The sequence below is a fragment of the Hypanus sabinus genome, chromosome 2 (genome assembly GCF_030144855.1).
Source record: "Hypanus sabinus isolate sHypSab1 chromosome 2, sHypSab1.hap1, whole genome shotgun sequence".
NCBI lineage: Eukaryota > Metazoa > Chordata > Chondrichthyes > Myliobatiformes > Dasyatidae > Hypanus > Hypanus sabinus.
This window is the reverse complement of record NC_082707.1, coordinates 178,329,361-178,354,323: the sequence shown is the minus strand read 5'-3', so window position 1 is coordinate 178,354,323 and position 24,963 is coordinate 178,329,361. Positions and strand designations below refer to the sequence as shown.

The window sequence follows — 24,963 nt, the reverse complement described above, 5'->3', positions numbered from 1 at the left end:
GGAGACTGATAAGAATCAGTCAATTTATGCTGAGCATTATTCCAATCATTTCCAGAAATACCCTTTGCCATCTTGAACCATACTCTTCCACTGTACTTTCAGCATTTGGAGTTCAACCAGCCTTGGATTATGACAAATGTCACCCCTTAATAAATTCAGGAGAGTATGTGCTTTAAATAGTGTGATCTGCCTTTGTTTCAATACTTACCATCCACACCATTAAATAAGAGAAGACGGCAATCCACAGGGTAGACATGATGAAGGTAACCATGAAGAACCTCTCCCAGCGAGGCCTTGTACAGTTAGGCACGGTGAAGAACAGCATAACGAGGACTGGCCATGAACTTAGCCACTTCAGCTTATTCAAATTGCCATCTGTAGATAATAAAAAAAAACATTAGTGCATTAGGTTTTACACAGCGAAGAAATAGAGGGATCAGAAAAAAAATCTAACAATATCTTTCATAAGAGTATGCCAATGACTGCTTCTAATTACTGGTTTTCAGTTGCCAGGTTGAGTAATTAGCCTCTCAACTCCAGAGGCTTTTTGAGGTCCAAATGAAAAGAGGCTGACAATGCTAACTTAAACAATATGCATCTGCAAATTAGGAGCAGGTGTAGGTGGAAAGGCTCCAAGAACCTGCCTGTCATTCATGGTTGTTCATGTAAGAGCCTGGTTGTTTTGACTGCAACCACAGCTTCATACTCCTGCCTACTCCTGATGATCTTTCACTCCACTGCTCATCAAAAATCCATCTAGTGCTGTCTCTAAAGTTTTCAAAGACTGCTTTCACAGTCGTTGAGGAAGAGCCCCATGACTCTGCAAGAGAAAAGCATGCTTCAATTATGAGCGCATTCCCCCTTATTTCTAAATACTCCTACATTCTCCCATAAGAGGAAGCATCTTCTGCACATCCATAATGTCAAATTTTGTCATGATCTGAAATAATCAAATAAAATGTCACTTTTCACTCTTCTAAACTGCGGCTATTCCATGTTGAGTCTATTCAATTTTTCTCATAAGGAAAGTTGCCCATTTTAGATATTAATTTGGAAAATCTTCTCTGGACTGCTTCAAAGCACTTACATTGCTCTTTTAAGGAGCAGACAGACTGCTGTACACAGAATCCCCGAAGTAGTCACATCATTGTCTAATATATGAAGAATAATGTCCCTGCTTTTGTATTTATTTTCCCTCACTAATCCCTGTGGCAAGCCACTCCTTACATCTTGTTGATCAGTAAAAGACTCATTTAAGCCTACTCAGTATTTATTGTTCACCAGCCAGCCTTCTGTTTGCACCAGTAGATTACCTCCCACGCAATGGGAATTTAATTTCCCCAATACCCTTTGATGTGGCACCTTCTGAAATCTAAACAAGTCACAGGAGACAGCAGACGCTGGGATCTGGAGACACAAACTATCTGCTGGACCACCTGAGTTTCTCCTCCAGATTGCTGCTTCCAAAATTTATGTAATGATTCCCCTTATCTATAATGTGCTATTTCTTCAAATAACTTCAATAAAAGTGGTAAGGTATTTGATTTCCTTTTGACAAAGAAATACTGACTTGGCTGATAAATGAGAATTTCTCTCAGTGTCCAGCTATAATATCTTTAATAAAAGGTTCTAACATTTTCCCTATACTGATATTAAAATAACTGGCCTCTGGTTTCCTGCTTTACAACTTTTTTGAATTACAAATTTACATCTGATAATTTTCCTTTCTTTTCCTGAAGCAAATTAAAGCAAATGCATCAATTATCTCCATGACCATTTCACTTAAAAGCCTGGAATGAAATTTATCAGGATACAAAGATTTAGAGAGCCTGCAGCTCCATCAATTTGCTCCACATCATGTTCATGGTGACTTATAATTTTCCGGAATTCCTCCCTCCCTAAGAGTTCCGGCTTTATGAACATTTCTGGGATGTTAAGACAGGTCCTCTCTTTCAAAATTTGACTCGGTCCTCTGGTTATGAAAAGCCCCTTTCAGGCTATCTCAAGCTGAATATCTTTACATGCATCGGCTAATTATAGGACTGTTCCAATGTTAACTTTGTTGCCTTCCTATCTGTTACCTTGCATTCTCACCTCATCCAAAATTTTTTTTCCTAAATCATATCTTGTTATATATTTTGTTCACATTTCATGATCTGTTAAAATTAAATTCTCAGCCCTGCATTTCAATATTCAACACTTTCTATTGTACTCTTGACTTTGCCATAATACAAACCCAATAAAACTCTTCTATTCTGTAGAAACTAACACCTGATGTGCAGACTCACTTCTTTCTTCCAACTAGGTTGATTTTTCAGCTTTGGAATTCCCTCTCAAAATCCCTTTGCTTCTTCATCCCCCTCAATCCAATTCAAGAAATACACATATTTAAAAAACACTTGGACAACTCTCCTTTTGTAATGACATCTATTAGAATGAAGAGCCATGGGTTACTTTATATAAGAGATATATAAAGTGCTGAAAGAACTCATTGGGCCAAATAGCATTAGTAGAGCTAAAGGGATGATCGATATTTCAGGTGAAGACCAGTCCTGACGCGTGTTCTTAACACGATACATTGACCATCTCCTTCCTTCACAGATACTATTGGATCCACCGAGTTCTTTCAGCACTTTACCTATCGCTTCGGATTCCAGAATTCACAATCACTTAAACACAGGAGATTCTGCAGATGCTGGAACATAAGGTCATAAGAAATAGGAGCAGGAGTTGGCCCTCTGGCTCACCGAGCTTGCCCCACCAATCAATAAAATCATGGCTGAGCTGATCATGGATTCATCTTTACCTAACTGCCTTTTCCCCATAACCCTTGATTCCCCTACCGTGCAAAAATCTATCCAACCTTGTCTTAAATATATGTACTGAGGTAGCCTTCACTCTTCATTGGGCAGAGAATTCTACAGATTTACCTCTCTCTGGGAAAAGTAGTTCCTCTTCATCTCCATTCTAAATCTACTCCCCTGAATCTTGAGGCTATGTCCTCTAGTTCTAGTCTCACTTACCAGTGGAAACAACTTTTCTGCCTCTGTCTTACCTATCCCTTTCATAATTTTATATGTTCCTTTAAGATTTCCTCTCATCCTTCTGAGTTCCGGCAAGTATAGTCCCAGGTGACTCAATCTCTCCTCGTAGTCTAACCTACTCGTTTCTCCCCTGCACTGCCTCCAAAGCCAGTTTATCCTTCTTCAAGTAAGGAGACCAGATCGGCACACAGTACTCCAGATGCAGCCTCACCAGTACCCTGCACAGCTGCAGCATAATCTCCCTGCTCTTGAATTCAATCCCCCTAGCAATGAAGGCCAACATTCCCTTTGCCTTCTTGATAGCCTGCTGCACCTCCAAACCAACCTTTTGCGATTCAAGCACAAGCTCTCCAAAACTTCTACATAGCAGCATGCTGCAATCTTTTACCTTTTATGTAATAACCTGATCTTCCATTTTCCTTCCAAAGTGGACAAACTTGCATTTACCAACACTGTACTTCAGCTGCCAGACCCTTGCCCACTCACTTAACCTATCTATATTTCTCCGCAGAATCTCCTTATCCTCTGCACAATTTGCTTTTCCACTCAACTTAGTATCATCAGCAAACTTAGATACACTACACTTGGTTCCCTCTTCCAGATCGTTAATGTATATCGTGAACAGTTGTGGGCCCAGCACCGACCCCTGCAGCACACCACTCATTGCCAACCAGAGCAATATCATGTATCCCAACTCTCTGCTTTCTATTAGTTAACCAATCCTCTATCCATAATAATACATCACCCCCAACTCTATGCATCATAATCTTAAGAATAAGTCTTTTATGCAGCACCTTATCGAATGCCTTCTGGAAATCCAAGTAAATAATGTCCATCTGATCCCCTCTATCCACTGCGCTTGTTATATCCTCAAAGAACTCCAGTATGTTTGTCAAACAGAACCTGCCTTTGCTGAATCAATGCTGTGTCTGCTTGATGGATCCATTTCTTTACAGATGCCTCACTATTTCTTCTTTAATGATAGCTTCAAGCATTTTCCCAACTACAGATGTTAAACTAACTCCCCTATAGTTACCTGCCTTTGGCCTACAACCTTTATTGAACAGTGGTGTGGAATTCGCTTTCTTTCAATCCTTCAGGATTTGCCCAGAGTCCAGAGAATTTTGGTAAATTATCACCAAAGCCTCAAATATAACCTCTGCTGTTTCTTTCGGTACCACGAGATGCATTCCATCAGGATGAGGGGACTTGTCTATCTTTAGGCTCACATTTTTGTTCAGCACTACCTCTTTAGTGATGGCTATTACATTGAGGTCCTCACCTCCCATCACATCCATATCATCTCTCTTCAGCATGTTAGACGTGTCCTCCAACATGAAGACCAACACAAAATAGTCATTCAAAGCCTCTGCCATTTCCTCATTACCCAATATCAAATCCCCCTTCTCATTCTCCAAGGGACCCACATTCACTTTGGCCACCCTTTTCTGCCTTATATAATATAGAAACTTTTACTATCCATTTTTATATTTTGTACTAGTTATTTTCATAATCTATTTTCCCTTTCTTTATTGCTCACTTAGTGGTTCTTTGTTGCTTTTTGTAGTTTTCCAAATCTTCCAGTTTCCCACTACTCTTACCGACTTGGTATGCACAGCTTTTAGTTTGATGCCTTCTTTCATTTCCTTAGTTATCCATGGCTGGCTCTCCTCACCCTTACTGTCCTTGCTTTTAACTGGAATATACAGTACTTTTGTTGAGCACTGTGAAATATCTCTTTGAAATTCTTCCACTGTTCCTCAACTGTCCCACCATATAGCCTGTGTTGCCAGGCTACACTAGCCAAATCCTTCTTCATCCCATTGTAGTCTCCATTGTTTAGGCATAATACACTGGTGTTAGATTAAACTATTGCACCCTCCATTTGTATGCGAAACTCAGTCATACTGTGATCACACGTTCCAAGAGGATCCCTAATGAAAAGATCACTAATTTTACCTGTCTCGTTGCACAGGAGCAGATCTAAGATTGCACGTTCCCTTGTAGGTTCAGGAACATGCTGTTCAAGAAAGCGATCATGTATGCGTTCTATACAGTCCTCCTCAAGACCACCTTGACCAACTTGACTTACCCAATCTACGTGCAAGTTAAAGTCCCCCATGATAACTGTTCCATTCTTACATATCTCAGATATTTCTTGGTTAATTGCTTGTGCCACTGTAATGTTATTATTCAGTGGCCGATAGACAACTCCCACCAGTAATTTTTCCCTGTACTATTGCTAATCTCTACCCAGAGGGATTCAACATCCTGCTCCTTAGATCTTGTATCATCTCTCAGTATCGCCCTGATCTCATCGTTAATTAAGAGCACTATCCCACCTCCCCCTACCTTCCTGCCTATCCTTCCTTGTTACCTGATATCATTGGATATTTAATTCCCAATCCTCTCCATCCTGCCATCACGTTTCTGTAATGGCCACTTTGTACTGATTTGTGCCACAAGTTCACTGACCTTGTTACGAATACTACTGGCATTCAGATAAAGTGCCCTTACACTCATTGTACCTTTAAATCTAGTAATCTTAGTCTCTTCGAACATAACAAGGCTCATCGGGAGTGTCTCACCTTTTGAAGCAGCAGGTGAGTGACCGACATGGTTGCAGGATGGGACCCATTTGGAAAGAACACGTCTCATTGGGATTGAGTCACAATTTGAAATAGTGAGTGAGAGAGAGATATCGTTGGTGGGTGGGAGCCATCTGGAAAGAACAAGCCTCACTAGGAATGAGTTTTACTTAAGCCATTAAAAAGAAGCAAGGTATATGTGATATGACACATTGTGGGAGCAGCATCGTTGGACTGGGCCGGTGTTAAAGCGGCCAGGCTTTAGCTCCACAGACTTTGTTGATAACAGGCAGAACCTAAGGGAGCTGAGTTATTTGTTATCATTTGTAATAGATTGTGGAACATGGGCTTGAGAAGTTGGAACCAATGGTGTTATAAGCTTGGTGGGAAAAGGCTGAATAAGTAACCTAAGTGAGTGTGAAACTCAAAGGTTTCAGAAAGCAGGCACAGATAAGAACAAGTAAGCCTTTTTTTAATTGTCTGTAAATCCTTAGTCCTTAGTTGAGTGTGGGCAGGATTGTTAAGGCAGTAAATGCCCCTCCTGTGAAATATGGTATTTTTGGGTGCCTAATGACTACCCAACTTCACCTCCTGAGTAACAAGGTCAATGATCTGGAACTGGGGCTGGAGGTACTCTGGACCATCCAGGAGGCTGAAAACCTCTTGGATGAAACTTTTACTGAGGTGGGCTCTCTCAGAGTGCCGGCATCAGATAGTAGATGGGTGACCACCAGGAGAAGACAGGGGAATCAGCAGCCAGTGTAGGGTTTCTCTGTGACCATTCCCCTCAACAACAAGTATGCGCCTTTTGGATTTCCAGCATCTGCAGATTTTCTGGTGTTTGTGCTCTTTAGGCACTGCTGGGGGGATGAATTATCGGGGCATGGCAGCAGTAGCCAGGCCAGTGGCACTGTGGATAGCTCTGAGGCTCAGCAGGGAAGGGTACAGTCAAGCAGAGCAGTAGAAGTAGGAGACTCAATAGCTAGGGGGATGGAGAGGAGGTTCTGTGGCTGTGATGGAGATCCCATGATGGTGTGTTGCTTCCCAGGTGTTAGGGACAAGGCTGCAGAATACTCTCAAGTGGGAGAGTGAACAGCCAGAGGTTGTGGTGCACATTGGTAGAAATGGGGAAAAAAGTCCTGTGCGGTGAGTATGGAGAGTTAGGGAAGAGGCTGAAGAACAAAACCTCCAAGGTAGTAATCTCTAGATTACTCCCAGTGATGTGCTAGTCAGGGCAGGAATAGGATAATAGCACAGATGAATGAGTGACTAAGGAACTGGTGCAGAGGGCAGGGTGTCAGGTTCCTGGATCATTGGAACCTCTTTTGGGGCTGCAGTGACCTGTAAAATGGGGATGGGTTGCATATAAACTGGAGTAGAAACAACATCCTGGCCGGGAGGTTCACTAGTACTACTCAGGAGGTTTTAAACTAGTTTGTCAGGATGGGAGCCAGAACACTGAATCAGAAAGTAGAGAGATGGAGAGGAAGGTAGATGTCAGGGACAGTAAAAGCAGGCAGCAGCAAAGTAATGGATATAATAGGACGGATAGTTTTAAGTGCGTGTATTTTAATGTAGGGTGTATTAGGGGTAAAGGTGATGAACTTAGAGCATGGATCAGTACATGGAACTATGATGTTGTGGCTAGTACAGAGACTTGGTTGAGAGAGGGACAGGAATGGGTGGTAGTAGGGGCAGATACATCAGGAATTTTCAAGGGATGTCTAGATAGGCACATGAATGTGAGGAAAATGGAAGGATATAGACATAGTGTAGGAATAAGTTTATGCCTAGATTAGTCTAGCATTTGGTTACTAATCTAATTGTTTCGGCAGAATGTTGTAGGTTAAATGACCCGTTCCTGTGCTGTTCTGGTCTATGTTCTAGGAGCTCCAAATGTCAGACAGCATCTAAGGAGGGAATAAACAGTTGGTGCTTTGGGACAAGACATTCATCTGGACTGAAATGTCAACTCTTTTATTTCCCTCTATAGACGCTGTCACATCCGCTGAAATTTTCCACTGTCTCTTGTTTCTCCAGGGCGTGGGATAGCAGTAAATCTATGTTTTTGTTTGAAGTGATCAGATTCAAGATGGTGTAAGATGTAAGCTTTATGCATAATTGTAATGACATGTTAATTAACATGTTATTGTTAATCTGATTGAAGGCTAACCACTTTCCAACCATGAAAGAGACAAAAATTACAGAAACTCTGGGGTCTTATGATTTGACTCCTATGTGGGAGTCAAAGTCCCAGACACAACAGCTTTTCAACATGCCATTGCCTTTATACTCTGCTTCTCCCATTCTAGAGAATATTATGTGGAATGAGAAAACATGGGAATGTGGGCAAGAACTAAATTGCTTCAAACAGATCAGGATACTGCCAACATCAGTTTACAGGGTGGCTACATGCTGAACAGTAATATAATTTGAGGTTTAAGGTGAGCTGGTGGGTTGTAGGCGTCATTACTTCTAATGAACCGAAGGTTCTTGCTTATTTACGACATTAGGAAGCTTGACATACAGTTTCAATTTGCCTCTGTTTATCTGACGTATCTTAAAGATTGGGCTCAGAACAATGCTCTGTTAAAAATTATACTTGAGGTTACATATTTTTCATGAGTATCTGTACAAGCTGTTTCAAGGTGAAAGCATGGACACTTTGGATTGTAACTATTACTGTTAGACCTCATACATGACACGGTGACAAAAGCAGGGAAATGGGGAAAAAAACTAGAGTATTTGTTAAGGAAGTAATTCATTTTTGAAGAAAGCTTGGGACAAATTGCGGTTGTTTCTTCATGTTGAGTAATAGCAGCCGGCATTTGCACTGTTCTTATTTCTGCAGCAATGTACATGAAGAGGAGAAAACCTCTGCTGGGAGGCAGGCTTTCAAGAAGGCTTTGAAAGAGAAAGGTAGACAGAAAGCGATACAAGTATTGAATAGTGCAAGCCAAAAGGGATGGAAACTCTGTCATTGAAGATGGTTATGAGTGAAGGAAAATGAGATAGTCTTGATTGAGGGACATAATTACAAGATGAGGTGCAGTGATGATAAAACTGAGGGCCCCTGTGGGATTTTCCTCCTGCAGCCAGTGGTAAAATCTCTGTAATTCTCCTCTCTGGATGGCTATTGCAGCTAAATCATTGGAGGCTTTTAAAGAGAAGGCAGATACACTTTTGAAAGAATGTGGAATGAGTGCAGTGGGAAATTGGCACAGAAGAGGACATGAGGCCTGGGACAGATCAGCCATGATGGGAGGACAGATTTGAAGGGCTGAACAGCCTAATACGTTTCAAGTTACAGTGACAATGGCTGTAAACCTATCTCCATGTCAATGCAATTGATTGGCGTTTGACTGAAAACCCTGACAGGGCCAGTTGAAGTCAACGGGAAACAATCACCCACTTATAATGCAACATATAATGCAAACTGGATTGGACTTTGGAAATCCCGAGTATGGCTGTACTATTTGACTACTGACTACGGTTCCCCTGTGTTCTGCCAGGGTTTTCCAGTCACTCTCCAATAGGGCAGTGCAATGTTGCACAGATCTCCCAGATCCAGAGGCTGGGAAGCTTGCCAACTGAGCCCTGGCACAACTGTAGCAATCCACTAAAATAAATGGAAACTAACAGCCAATTGACCTTTCGATTTGATTTAAATTAGTAAGTTCAAATAGATTTGCTGTAATATACAGCATTAATATTATTTTCATTAATATTAACACCTTTCACATGTAAAAAGGACACATATTCATAGATAAATGTTCAAACTATGCTGACTTTGTGGAGCAGAAACACACAAGGATATCTTTTATTGACATAAAAGGCTTGGTCTGATCAGGTATTTACTAAAGGCAGATTTCAAGTTATATGGCGATAACCAAGGTAACTAATGTTCAGTTTCAGTGATGTTAAGCTGAATTATTTTGCAAAAGCATTGATCTGAAGAACTGATAAATAATGCAATTAAAATCATTCCATTTTCAACAAGTTATTATTACTAATCTACATTTTTCAGCGGCGTGAATTTGTTCAAATGTCTCAGTTTTTTCATCAGATGGATAAGACCAAAATCACACTTGTAGAGCAACAATCTGCTGGAGGAGCTCAGTGGGTCAAGGGGCATCTATGGTGGCAAAGGAATTGCTGACGTTTTAGGTCATAACCTTACATCAAGACTGCCAGCATCAACTAGGCCTGCTGAGTTCTTCCAGCAGATTGTTTGTTGCCCCAGATTCCAATGTCTGCAGTCTCTTGTGCCATCATATTTTTAAATATCTTTCAAATGAAAGTCACCTTCTCCTCTGCTTACCATTGACAGAAACTGATCCTGAATACCTTTTCAAGAAGCCTGGCTGCAGTGGGGATTGGAAAGGCAGCTCGATGATAGAGACTTTGCTGACCTCTCTTCAATGCTCAAAGGAGCTGTCAGCACTTTGGCCAAGGGCAATGGCCTTCAATTAGCTACATGAAATGACACCAATGAAACTAAAGCGGAGTGAAATCTGGGAGCTCAGTGTAACCTCAAAAGCTCAAGACATACATGTTTCTAATTTACATACATCCGTAAGATGTATCCGTAGCGTGATAGTTAGTGATCAGCGATCTGGGCTTAAAACATAGAAAACCTACAGCACAATACAGGCCCTTCAGCCCACAAAATTGTGCCGAACATGTTCCTACCTCAGATATTAATAGGCTTACCTATAGCCCTCTATTTTTCTAAGCTCCATGTACCTATCCAGATGTCTCTTAAAAGACCCAATTGTATCCACCTCCACCACCGTTGCCGGCAGCCCATTCCACACACTCACCACTCTCTGAGTAAAAAACTTACACCTGACATCTCCTCTGTACCTACTCCCCAGCACCTTAAACCTGTGTCCTCTTGTGGCAACCATTTCAGCCCTGGGAAAAAGCCTCTGACTATTCACATGATCAATGCCTCTCATCATCTTATACACCTCTATCAGGTCACCTCTCATCCTCCTTCGCTTCAAGGAGAAAAGGCCGAGTTCACTCAACCTATTCTCATAAGGCATGCTCCCCAGTCAAGGCAACATCCTTGTAAGTCTCCTCTGCACCCTTTCTATGGCTTCCACATCCTTCCAGTAGTGAGGTGACCAGAACTGAGCAAGTGGGGTCTGATCAAGGTCCTATATAGCTGCAACATTATCTCTCAGCTCCTAAACTCAATTCCACAATTGATGAAGGCCAATATACCATATGCCTTCTTAACCAGAGTCAACCTGCGCAGCTGCTTTGAGCGACCTATGGACTCGGACCCCAAGATCCCTCCGATCCTCCATACTGCCAAGAGTCTTATCATTAATACTATATTCTGCCATCATATTTGACCTACCAAAATGAACCACTTCACAGTTATCTGGGCTGAACTCTATCTGCCACTTCTCAGCCCAGTTTTGTATCCTATCAATGTCCCGCTGTAACCTCTGACAGCCCTCCACACTGTCCACAACACCTCCAACCTTTGTATCATCAGCAAACTTACAAACCCCTTCCTCCACTTCCTCATCCAGGTCATTTATAAAAATCACAAAGAATAAGAGTCCCAGAATAGATCCCTGAGGCACCCCACTGGTGACCGACTTCCATGCAGAATATGACCCGTCTACAACCACTCTTTGCCTTCTGTGGGCAAACCAGTTCTGGATCCACAAAGCAACGTCCCTTTGGATCCCATGCCTCCTTACTTTCTCAATAAGCCTTGCATGGGGTACCTTATCCAATGCCTTGCTGAAATCCATGTACACTACATCTACTGCTCTTCCTTCATCAATGTGTTTAGTCACATTCTCAAAAAATTCAATCAGGCTCGTAAATCATGACCTGCCCTTGTCAAAGCCACGCTGACTATTCCTAATCATATTATACTTCTCCAAATGATCATAAATCCTGCCTTTCAGGATCTTATCAATCAACTTACCAACCACTGAGGTAAGACTCACTGGTCTATAATTTCCTGGGTTATCTCTACCCCCTTTCTTGAATAAAGGAACAACATCCACAACCCTCCAATCCTCCGGAACCTCTCCCGTCCCCATTGATGATGCAAAGGTCATCACCAGAGGCTCAGCAATCTCCTCCCTCGCCTCCCACAGTAGCCTGGGGTACATCTCATCCGGTCCCGGCAACTTATCCAACTTGATGCTTTCCAAAAGCTCCAGCACATACTATTGCTGTATCTTCAGGCAGCACTTTACAAAATGTTAAATCCACTCCCTCATCTCTGTGTTCTGCCTCTCTGATCTCTGTTGACTTTTTGACCTCTTCTTGGCTGTCTTCTCTTGCCTCTTGTATTCTTCTTCCTCAGTTTCTTTCTGCACTCCGCCGATTTCATATCCATGGACCTCCTTTATTTGAATATTGGCCTCCCTCCTAAAAATTCAAGTCTTCTGCTCAATGGTGCTCTTCCCTCTCCCATCAGCCCCATCAGGGTGTCACCTGACCCACAACCTGGGCTCTCTTCATTGTTCTGCACTTGTTCTTCACCACCCACTGCTTGATCCTCACTTTCTCTTCTGTGACAATTATATTGTCTTTGTTCTCATTTTCCACTTTCTTCTGTGCAACCATTCCTTCTTTGTGGCTTTCATTTATCATGTTCTTATTCCAGATATCCTCATTTTCAACCACTTGGGTCATTGTTTGGGTTGGCCACCTCTAGAAGAAAATTCCCGAGAGCTGGCTCAGGACCTGGCTTTCCATCTGGCTGTTCCTGAGGACTAATTCCATACTGCTTTCCTTAGTCCCTTTCTTCCATATTATCAGCCCCAATATTCTGGCTCCCTGTTTCTATATTCGGACTCCCAGTGCTGAGCTCTGAATAATGTTAGATTTTCATCAGCAACGATATCGGCAAACCCATTAATTATTTTCTCTGCTGTTTCATTATCAGCAGATGCTTTATCGCTGCAAGTCTTTAAAAATTTAAAGCTGTGCCTGTTCTCAAATATCTGCAATCAGCCTGCTAAATATTCACAGTTACTTTCAATTTTCAGTTTGGCATGGTAGATCTTTGCTTGTTTCATGATCAGCATACCGTTAAGCATACCATCCATCGTTAAGTGGGCAATCCTATGCTGAAGAATCCATTCTCTCTATACACAATCCAGATCTTCATTTTTTGCTTTATGCAGTGTTTTTATATTTTTCTTTAGCTTTTTTTCATTACGCTTATCAGAACTATCTGTGGTGTGCAGAGACCTGCGCATTGCCAGGGAACCTTCCAAGCACCTTGTGGGATTTTCCATTTCTGATGTCATGTCAGTGCTCAAAACAAGATTTCAGAGGTTTTTGGGTTTTGGAGTTTCACACAAGGGATACTCAACCTATACTTTTGTGCCATCACTGGACTTGCCAAATAATTCTCTTGAGACTGGTAAACATTGGTAAATTGTAATTAACCTTGTATGCATATTTTGTATACTTTATGGAATAGATTTTTTTGTCTTTAAAATGATCATACAACATACAAATGGAATATGTATCTATTGTGCTCATTCTCACCTGGTGGAGAAAATGGAGACAGGAGCTCTGGTTCACTTTCATCCTTGTTGCCATCTTCTTTTGTATTTATGTCCAGAGGAACATTTCCATTTTCGATACCATCACATTTCTCAGCTGCACTGTTTTCCTTGTCCACACCATTGGCCGATTGAACTGGTCATTACACATGAACAAACGGTATGTAAATCCCAGAAAGCTCAAAGGCCAGCGTATAAAGCCAGTGCCTTAGAGAGACTGCATTGCATGATCTCATTATTTTAAGGTGGAAAATAACAAGGATTAGAACACTTCAGAATCACTCAATAGTCATAATTAAGTATGACACACATCTTTGTAATGAAATTATTGTGTAAAGTGGATTTTTCAGTAGCATAAAATGTCACAACGTGCACCTGAACTAACAGATCTTAAACTATCAAGGTCTTTGTTTTATCTGCACCTCACAGTTTGAATGTCCTGGGTTACGGGAGGAGATGGTAGTGAGGGAACTATTAACTGTACATTGGAGCTAAAACAAAATCTATATGAACAAAATTTAGTGAATAATTTTGATCAAATTTTATATCCATCAGTTTCATATCACTGTTCATTTGTCAGGCTCAGAGGTAAAGATAGCAACTTGGTCGAAGCAGAAAGACTCTGTCTATTTTGTTATTTTCTTGTTTCCAAATTGAATACATTTAGATTAGAGAACTGATACATGTAAACCATGCCCTCCTCCATGGACAAGGTATGATGGAAGACCAGTAGGGAGCACTGGACAACACGGTAAAGATCTCATTCACCAATGAAATCGATTTAATACCGGTTAAAGGGATCTGAATGGAAGCAAATCGAGGGCAGGGATTAGGCTAAGATGTCTAAAAGGTACCTGAGAAAGAAGACTGACTGGTGGCAGAGACAAATGAACTTCTATAACATTTATGTTTTGAAACATGCACTTGAAAGCTACAGACCAAAAGAATTAGTATAGACAGATGATTGTTGGTTGGCATAGGTGTGATGGACTGAATTGCTTGTCTCTGTGCTGGATGGCTCAGTGACTATCATTAAGTCCAAGGCTCACTGAACATTGTGCTGCAGAATTCCCAGGCACATGCCCTAGACTTTCCTGGCACTGGGATACCATCTGATCCTAGAAAGCACAATAAGGCTCAGTAGTTTCCAGCACAGCTTTGTGGCCCTTCAACATCCAAAACCTAATTTTGCAGCTGGGCACTGAACTAATTATAACTGCATGATTAATTTAAAAAAATGCTAAATCTGAATTTGGAGCTTGATTATTAATATTTAATATTTGTTTGCTTTCCTGTATAATTTGTTTATCTGTAATGGCTGATTCCTTGGCATTTACAGCTTAAAGCCCACAAAAATGATGCATAAAGTCATCTATAATCTCATTGGTTTAGCTTAAGATATCAAGCTATCAAGGTAGTTACTAATTTATTTTCTATACTGCTAATGCTATGGTTAGAGAAGCCACATTATCAGCCTGAGCCATTGTTAATGAATTAAAGCTGATTACTGTCATTTGTTATTTATTGCAGAAAATATTGTTAATTATTGTTAAAAAGCACTTAAAAAGACAAAACAGTGTTCAGAAGGTTGTTAAGAATGACATCAAGAAATAGGAACCATGGTAAGGCTAAGCAGACAGAAGTTTGACAACAGTTAGTGGGGTAAATGGAGAAGAATTTAAAGATATTAATTGGTGTTCAGCAAAGTGAGCAGAATGAACCACAGTTGAAAACAAACCTTGCTTAACTTTGGAAGTCTTCTGAGTCAATTAAAATGGAATCTGGTCATATTTGGAAATGCTTTACAGAGCCATAGTTACTATTTGAGTCATCTAATGTAAGTTCATGATGGCCTATGATTTCAATAATTTACTTTGATCATCACTGATAAGTGGTGCTATTTGCTGGAGTGTTCTGGAAAGTGTCCTTTTCACTGGAAAGTATGGACAATGGACCTGATTAAATATTTTATGGGGTGGTTGGGGGGGGGGAGTGGCTGCTGAGCAATAATTTAACTTATTTCTATTAACATATTGGGGAAGGGGGATGTTGCCATCTGGTTCTGACTCTATCCCCCATTTACCTCTCCCCTAATGATTCCTCCTTTACCCAATACTCAATTTCATCTCTGGTAGCCCACTGTATTCCTGTTTATTACCTTCCAGCGGCTGTCTCCAACTTTTGTACACCCTACCTCTCACTTTGCAACACCCTCCACTCATTTTTGCTTTCCTCCATTTATAATCCCCCAGTCACTTTCTCCTAATTTCACAGCCCTCCTCCCACTACCTGACACAAGGAGTCTGTCATCTTTCCCTGCTGCTAGTCCACCAGTTACCTCAGGCTCCTGTTGCCCCACTCCTCCTCCCTTCTATACTGGCCATCTCCCCTCTCAGTCCTGATGCAAGATTCTGCCCTCAAACTTTGCCCATTTCTTCCCCCCTCATTGATGCTGAGTTTTTTCAGCAGGTTTCTGTGGCTTGATGTTCCAACATCTGGAATCTCCTGTGTCTCAAGTTCCTGCTTTTCACTTAACTTGACAACGGGATACGTTCTACATCAGAGTTCTCGGAAAAGTGGCCTTGAAATGTGTGTCTATAAAGCCATGAACATGGCAACATGGAGGCAAGTCATTGGCTGAAGCATGGCACACAAGAGCAGGAAAGGCACACTAGAAATGTTTGCAGTAAGATATTGGTCAGTCCACATCTGGACTAGTATGCACAGCCCTAGTCACCACACACTGCAGAAAGTGTATGATAATGCTTAGAGGGGCAGAGGTTTACAAGGATTTTGCAGGGTGAGAGAATTACAATTATGATGAGGCCTAGGCAGGGGTGGCATTCATGGTAGCCAGTGAAACTGAGGGTAGAATTAATCAAGGTACAAAAGTTATGAGAGATCCAGAGAGATAAGTAATATCTATTTAGCAGTAATGTCAGTAACCAGAGGCTGTGGAGGCCAAGTCATTGGGTATATTTAAGGAGGAGGTTGATAGATTTTTGATTGGTCATGTCATGAAGGGATATGGGGAGAAGGCAGGAGACTGGCACCGAGAAAAAAATGAATCAGTGATGATGTAATGGCAGAGCAGACATGAGGGGCCAAATGGCCTAATTCTGCTCCTATATCCCTCTCCCTCCCTTCCCCATCCCACTTTCACTCTGCCTCTTCTTCCAGATGCCTACCACCTTTCTCATGATCTACCTTCTTCTACTACCCATTGTTCTTTCCCCTTACATTCCTTCTTCACCATTCCTGCCTATCCCCTCCCTGCTTCCCCTCCCCCACCCCTTGATCTTTCCTTTGATTGTTTCTTCACCTGGTACCTACCAGCCTTCTCCTTCCCATCCTCCCCCCACCTTCTTTATAGGGCCCCTGCCCCCTCGCTCTTCAGTCCAGATGAAGGGTCTCAACCCGAAATGTTGACTGCTCGTTTCCACGGATGCTGTCCGACCTGCTGAGTTCGTCCAGCGTGTTTGTAACTTAATGTTTATTTCTGGCTGGCGAGGGCACATTGGCCCTCTGCTGTTCCTTAATTTTCTAAATTCCTATGAAAACCAAAATCAAAGTTTTCACTATGAGAGATTTTCCTTGTTTGGGGGAATGGGGCAAGGCAGGTTTGAAGAAATAAGCCCCTTCTGCAGTGATCTGAAACAGCTGTGGTACATTCAGCATACTAGAAGTCACAAGGTGAGTGAGGTCCAAAGATTTCTCCCGGATTCATGCTGGGTTACCACATCACATGGGAACAAGTCGTGTTGTCAGTTGAAGAATGGGCAGAGCGGCACTGGCGGAGGTGGAATCAGTTTGTGACTGGCACCATCTCCCAGCATGGCATCTTCAGAATGAAAAAGCAGCGACTTTACAGCCTTCAGCTTCTCAATACAACCATGCCTAGGAATGTTACTGTTCCTGATTATGAAGGAAAACAAATGAAACGTTAGGCATTTGATTCAATTTTTCATTGTCAATGAGCCCACCCCCCAAAAAAATACTGTCTGACAAAGGGCTATTCTAAAAAAAAATTCTCTAACAATGAAATTGAATAGCTATTGACAAAAACGCTCAGAAAATTGTTACCTAATTATTAAACAGATGCTGAGTGCAGATAAAAGATTTTTACTGGCCATTCTCTGCCTGGTTAGCCTTACCTTGAGATAACAATGGGAGTGATGGGTCATCACAACTACTGAGAGAATCAATATTACCATCCTCCATCTCGTTGCCGATCACATTGCCGTTTGCCACGTCCTTCATCAGCTTGCTCACAAAATAGCTCTGCATCTTGTTATTAAACCTGTGCACAAACATCGAACAGCACAGCATTATTGTTGTTGTTTCAATTTGCAGGTGGGACTATTAGAGTCATGGGAAAGTACAGCACACAAAGAGGCCCTTCAGCCCATCTAGCCCATGCCGACCATTTAAACAGCCTACTCCCATTGACCTACGCTGGGACCGTAGCCCTCCATATCCTTACCTATTCATGTCAACAGGTATATATTCATATTTGATAGATATGATCAATTCCAGGCTAAAGACCTGGGCATTTATGCAATACTTGTATTGTCAATGTAGTTTCAAGTTCTCTCTCCGTCAATGCAAGGACATGATCCATTCTAGGCTTGTGGAATTTAATTTTATTTATTTATAGATACAGCGCGGTACAGGATCTTCCAGCCCAGCAACCCACCTATTTAACACTAACCTAATCACAGGACAATTTACAATGACCTGTTAACCAACTAACCGGCACATCTTTGAAACATGGGAGAAAACCGAAGCAACTGGAGGAAACCCACGCGCTCACGGGAAGGACGTAGAAGCTTCTTCCAGATGGTGTCGGAATTGAACTCTAAGCTCTGATTCCTCAAGCTGTAATAGCTTCCTGCTAAACGAATTAGCAACTTGAAAGATATGAGGCATGTGTGGTGAGGTAATGAAGCTTCTGTTCTATCTGTATCATCGCCCTCCACTACACCACATTTTGCTTGCTCTGGACTGACTGGATAGCACTGGCCAACAAAGGCTCCAGGGCAAGCAATGCAAACATTATAAATATTAAGTTTATCAACTTTTTGGAGTTAGATTCAATCCCTTGTCAACTCAAAAATCACCAGCCTTCATTAATTCCTGGGCTTGGCAACTCATTCTTACTTGTCAGGTGTAGATCCGTTCTAAGCACGAGTTGGAAGGCAATCTCTGTGACTGCTAGCCAAGCCAGCTATGAGGCAGAATTTTCAGTTGGGTTTACAATATGTGGCCCGAGGTCAGGGGTAGAGATGTGGCCATGCAGGGAGCTCTTTCCACATGAGGCTGAAGAAATAATACTGTTGCATTTGGCACAGATAATTAAAGCGTAGGAAGAAAAATTACCATGTAACTTTCTGGGCCTCTTCTGGCTAGATGCAATGTTGGCAAGGATGAAAATGTCATGGGGTCAAAGAAAACTTAATAAAAAAAAACTGCAGGCACTGGATATCTGAAAGAAAACCAGAAAATGCTGGAAACTCTTGGCAGGTCAAGCAACATCCATTTCTCTTTTTGTCATGTTAGAAAGAGTCCTGCTGGATTGGTAGATGCTCTTGTGATTTGATCAAATGGTTCAAGTGGTATCAGATTAGCTCATGGTGGCATATGGCTAGGTGTGCAGTCAGGGGGATTTTATATGCCTATCTGCATTGCTTCCACTGGTTGAGAGAATCAATGATGTTCTAACAATGGCCTAAATAAGTTTAATAATCTTGCCGCACTCTATAAGCATCAGCTAGGTTAAATACAATGTCATTTCTCCATCTTATTGTTGATCTATTCTTTATGATTACAAAGATTTTCCTAAGTTTCCATTCAATGCCTGTCAACATCTGTAACTTTTTTTGTGTCATCTCCTTCATCATAAGCAAGTCTGTGCCCATTGATAAACTCTGCTCCTTGGAAGAAGCACCAATAAATTCTCACTGGTTTTGTCACAGAGCAGCTTATTCTTAACTTGCTTCTCTTAAAAAAACTAGTGAGAAATTACTTTTAAAATATATTTTTGTTCCATTAGCCATATGCCTGTTCCACATTCCCAGTAATCATCTGTTGGCAATGGAGCTGAGATAATAAATAATGACAGTTTGGAACTTAAAAATTAGTTTCCTCTAACATAAAGTTTTGGCAGGTGTTCATTATTTGCTTCCACGGTCATTTTCTCATTTATGGTCTTGAAACATTGTGGAAAAAATATGATCACAAGTTTTAATCTTTCTCTTTGCAGGACAAAAAATACAAGGTAAGACAAGGTAAAATGCTGATTCTGTTGATTTGTCTAAAAGTCTGGAGCATTTCAGGCTTGAATAACTGAGCAATGCTTGTTGAGAAAAAGATTCTTTCAGTCATAGATATAAGATTCCACTGTCATGACTTCAAGAAGTAAACAAATCTTACACAATTTTTCTTCATCTTGGAACTAATTTACACTTGCATTAACAGCAGAATGAGTAAAGAAACCATTTTCTTTCAACTGCTCTACAAGCATTGCTTGAACAATATGAAAAATGCAATGGTACCCAATATGTGGGTACGTAACAGACCAGAGAAAGATAAATAAACACAAGTCATGTTAGATCACTGGAAATAAGTGGCAGGTCCAAGTACAATCTTGACATGACCTTGCTGAAGATCAGAAACGATTTTGTAATGCAGTAGTACTTAACCCTTTATTATCCCTGGAAAGGGTTCAAAGGAAGTTCATGAAGTTGATTCCAGGATTAAATAGTTTGTCATATGAAGAGAGTTTGATAGCTCTAGACCTGTACTCACTGGAATTGAGAAGAATGAGGGGTGACCTCATTCAAACCTATTGAATGGTAAAAGGCCTTGATAGAATGGATATGGAGAGGATGTTTCCTCTGGTGGGAGAGTCTAAGACCAGAGGACGCAGTCTCAGAATAGAGAGGTCTCCTTTGAGAATGGAGAAGAGGAGGAATTTCTTTAGCCAGAGAGTGGAAAATCTGTGGAATTCTTTGCCACAGGCAACTGTGGAGGCCAAGTCCTTAGGTATATTTAAAACAGAGGTTGATAGATTCTTGATTGGTCAATGCATGAAAAGATATGGGGTGAAGGCAGGAAATTGGGGCTGAGAGGAAATATGGATCAGCCATGATGAAATGACAGAGAAGACTTGATGGGCCAAATGGCCTAATTCTGCTCCTATATTTATGGTCTAATATAAAGAGCGAATCAATTTCTCACTAATATGTTACAGATCAAAATTCCATACATTTTCAATGACGGAACATTTCAATGAATCATTTTTCACTGTCTATAACATAAATCACACCATCCAAGACATACACTATAAAAGTACTAAATAGGTATGATTATAGATACATATGCTCCGCACTCAATTATGCACTTCGAATCCCTTCTAGGTATTACAATCTATATAATGCATGCCACTTATTTTAAATCTATAAATGAGGAATGATGTGTGTGTGCGTGTGCGCGCGTGTGTGAGAGAGAGTGAAATCATCATACTTTTGCTTCCCCTTCATTTAACACAAGATTTGCACAGATTACAATAACAGAACAGACAGCTGTCTCCTCCCTACACGTTGCATCCTAACTAAGAAATAAGAAGGGGATAAATCTTTGATGGGAGTGTATTATATGCTCCCAACTAGTTGACAGGTATTAAAGGAGTAAATATGTGGAGAGTTAGCTATTTGATGCAGGGATAATGGGGATGTAATGGTAAGTCGATGGAGCTTGTCAGCCTGGGAAGGCAGTCCATCTAAGAGAGGGAAAACTCTGATTCCAAACCTCCGCTGCCTTGCAGCCACACCCACTCATAGAAAAGGCTTCGGGAGTAAACCCTGAGGACAAATCAGGAACTTGAGTCCCTGAGGCAGTCCGACGTTGCCTTCAATCTCGTTCTGGCAACTCCCGCGACGACACTGGTGCCAAGTTGTATCGGCCCTTGCCCTTCCCTTGGACAACATCGGTGGCGTGGAGAGGGGAGACTTGCTGCATGGGCAACAGCCGGTCTTCCATACAACCCTGCCCAGGCCTGCGACCTGGAGAAGACTTTCCAGGCGCAGATCCATGGTCTCGCGAGTTTAACGGATGCCATACATAGTAGGTAATGTTCATTTTCCTAATATTGACTGGGACATTATGCTGATGATTAGATGGAAATTAATTTGTTAAGCGTAAGTTTTCTGGTAACACTACTTCTTCAAAGTTCAAAGTATATTTATTACTGTGGTGAACTACATATACCTGTCTGGACACAGGCCCCCACCCCCCCCGGCTGACTGCTCCTGTGGCTCCTCCCACAGACCCCTGTATAAAGGCGATTGAGGCCTGAGCCCGGCCCTCAGTCTCCAGGATGTAGTATAGTGGTCAACTACTGCTTGTTCCTTCTTCCAGTCAATTAAAACTGATATCTCGCCTCATGTCTCAGAGAGTTATATTATCAAAGTACATATGTACTTATATATACAACCCTAAGATTTGTTTCCTTGTGGGCATTCTCAGTAAATCCAAGAACCATAAAAGAGAGCACCCAACAGGGAAGACAAACAATCAGTGTGCAAAAGACAACAAACTGTGAAAATACAGAAGAAAAAGAAATGAATAAATAAGCAATAAATATTGAGAACATGAGATGAAGAGTCCTTGAAAGTATGTCCATTGGTTGTGGGAATGATGGGGTGAGTGAAGTTGAGTGAAATTATCCCCCCAGTTCAAGAGTCCCTGAACCTGGTGGTGTAAGTCCTGAGGCTCCTGATGGCAGCAATGAGAAATGGGCATGACCTAGGAGGTGGGTGTCATTGATGCCGGATGCTGCTTTCCTGCGACAGCGCTCTGTGTAAATGTGCTCAATGGTGGGGAATGGTTTTCTTGGGAAACGAGTCTGTGCAAGAGACTGGCGTGACAGTCGGAGAGCACTTTGGGACAAATAACCATAATTCTATTAATTATGGAAAAAATAGCACTGGTCCACAAATTAAAGGGGAGTAAAAGCATAAAAGCAATGCAGAAACACTGTATAAATCTATGAATTCTGCCCAGTACTGTGCTGGCCTGATCCTTGAAGAAATTATAACAATAGAGTTGATTTCCAGAGGTGACAAGAAAACAGCTGATCTTGGGGATGTGTAGCATCCAGTGAATGCCAGTGAGACTAAAGTCAATGGGTACCAGGAGAAATTGTTCCGGAGAGTGGAGTCATACTGAGCACAAAGGAAGATGCATATGATTGCTGACAGTCAAATTTCTCAGCTCTAACATTTAATTCTGATAGGAGGCTCAAACCCGAGCTGCTCTAAAAAGCCAATTTGTGGGCACTCTAGAAATTCTTCCTCCTGGAATCCAGCACCAACCTGATTTTCCCAATCTAGCTACATATTCAAGTCCCCCATGACTATTGTAACTTGCCCTTTTGGCATGCATTTTCTATCTCCCATTGTAATTTGTAGACCACATCCTTGGGAGGTCTGTATAAAACACCCATCAGGGTCTTTCAGCCCTTGCATTTCCTTAGCTCTATCCACAATGATTCAACACTTTCTGACCCTATCACCTCTTTCTAATGATTTGATTTCATTTTTTACTGACAGTGCAATGCCACCCCCTCTGCTTTCCTGCAATACAATGTGTGTCCTTGGTGTCCAGCTGTAATCTTTTAGCCATGATTCAATGATGCCAAAAATATCATACCTGCCAATCTGCAACTGTGGTACAAGTCCATCTACCTTATTCCATATACTGCATGCAATCAAATACAACACCTTAAGTCCTGTTTTCATCTTTTCATTTTGTCCACCTTTTATGTCGCAACTCACCCTGTTGACTGCAATTCTGCCCTATCAAAGCCTCTCCTCACTACACATTGCCTCTGTTTGTAAACCAGCTATGCTCAACTTCAGCACTATTATCCATTTTTCCCACCACACCTCTTTCATTGAAGTATAGGCAGCTCAGAATGCTAGTCACACCATGCTCCAACCTTTTGATTCCTAATTTTGTTTGCGGTCTTACCAACATCTGCCTTCAAGCTTCTCTACTAACTGTTCTGGCCCTCTGGTTCCCATCCCCCTGCAGCATTAACTAACCTTCCCACTAGGATATTAGTCCCCCTCCAGCTCAGTACAAACCATCCCTTCTGTCCAGGATGCAGCAGGATGCACTTCTCCCAGTTGTAGTCATCAGGGACACTAGAGGTCTCCCTGCTTCCCATATCCCACAAGATGAGCATTCAACTATCCTGCCTGGCATCTCTACTATCCTCGCTGAATGGATATAAAGAAGGGAAGGGAAAAAAAACTTGAGCTTCTCATTTCTTTGCTTTCTCTGACTGAAGCCTCTTTGCTGAAACCTCAAAGAGTTAAAGTCTCAAGCTCACCACTCTGACTCTGTCCACTCAGGCGACCGCCAATGCAATGATGAGCACTGTTCTTGTGCCTGCCTTCCCTTAATTTGCTCTTTTTAAATCAATCCAAAAGTCGATTGGTCACTGGTCAAAGCTCTTTTCCATGGTAGTGACCCACTGCTACCTTTTGTACTCAGGCAGCGGACTCGATTGAAGTCCCCTCCTCCCAAAACTGATGCCCAGACTGATTATTGGAGAGGTGGGTGAGTGGGTGTCCATGCTGCCCACTGCCCCCACCCCTCGCCCTCTCACCTTACACATACTTCGCCAAGCTCCCCTCATTCATAGAGGAGCAATCATCTCTTAAAAGAGATTTTGGTTGCCTTCCCTTAATATTCAACAACATCACCATTGGCAGAATCTCAGCAATAATGTCCTAGAAATTGATATGGACTCAAAATCTCAAAATGAATAAACATAAATGTCATAGTTGATGGAGGAAGTAGAAGACCTGAAGCCTAGATTCCAAAGATGCATGGGTTAGGGTTAGGAAGTTGTGGACATGCTATGCTGGCGCCGGAAGTGTGGTGACACTTGTGGGCTGGCACCATCACAAGTAACATTGATCTGAATTGGGACAACGACGCATTTCACAGTATGTTTTGATGTAGATGTGACAAATAAAACAAATCCCTTCCTTTAACCTCTCTTGAATACATAATAATGTTCTCTTATTGCCTCTGTTGAAATTCCACAAACTCTTTATTGAATTACACTGCAGGAAGACCCTTTCACCATCTGTTGTAAGTAGAGAGACAATGTTATTAGTGGTGTATGTCACAATAATTTAAATATAAACAGTTCTAAATTGCTTTACAGAAGAGAAAGGAACCAGTGAGTGCCAAACCAAAGAAGGAAATTTTAAAGGGAATAGAGGAGAAGAGTAAGTTTTAACATTTAACAAAATTTGCCATACCATTTCCTGAATTCTCAATAACTGAGCCCCTTAAGACCATAAGGCATAGGAGGAAAATTAAGTCATTTGGCCCATTGAGTCTGCACCGCTATTCTATCATGGCTGATTTATTGTTCTGCTCAATTCCATTCCCCTGCCTTCTCCCTCTAATCTGACCAATGCCTCATAAAGCCTCTGCATTACCTCTCTGCTTTTACATTTTTGTCCTCACAAAATGAATGCCAATGTTGCGTTTGCCTTCCTTACTACCGACTTAACCTGCAAGTTAACCTTTGGGGAATCCTGCATGAGGACTCCCAAGTCCCCTTGTATCTCTGATTTCTAAATTTTCTCTTTATTTGAAAAACAATCTAAGCCTTTATTCCTTCTACCAAAGTCCATGACTATATACTTCCCTACATTATATTCTTTCTTCCCCTTCTTTGCTCTCTTAATT

At 41.6% G+C, this 24,963-nt stretch overlaps 1 protein-coding gene across 1 annotated transcript in view; it reads right to left on the bottom strand.

Annotated features, from left to right (window-relative positions):
* The window catches only part of LOC132404061 (sodium/potassium/calcium exchanger 4-like), a 146,789-nt gene that overhangs the window by 44,008 nt on the left and 77,818 nt on the right, over positions 1–24,963 (bottom strand). Inside the window, exons 9-11 of the mRNA XM_059988058.1 lie at positions 17,343–17,488; positions 13,172–13,324; positions 209–375 (exon numbers count right to left, since the gene is read on the bottom strand). Of these exons, the coding sequence (XP_059844041.1) occupies positions 209–375; positions 13,172–13,324; positions 17,343–17,488 (466 nt within the window). The remainder of the gene's footprint in view (positions 1–208; positions 376–13,171; positions 13,325–17,342; positions 17,489–24,963) is intronic.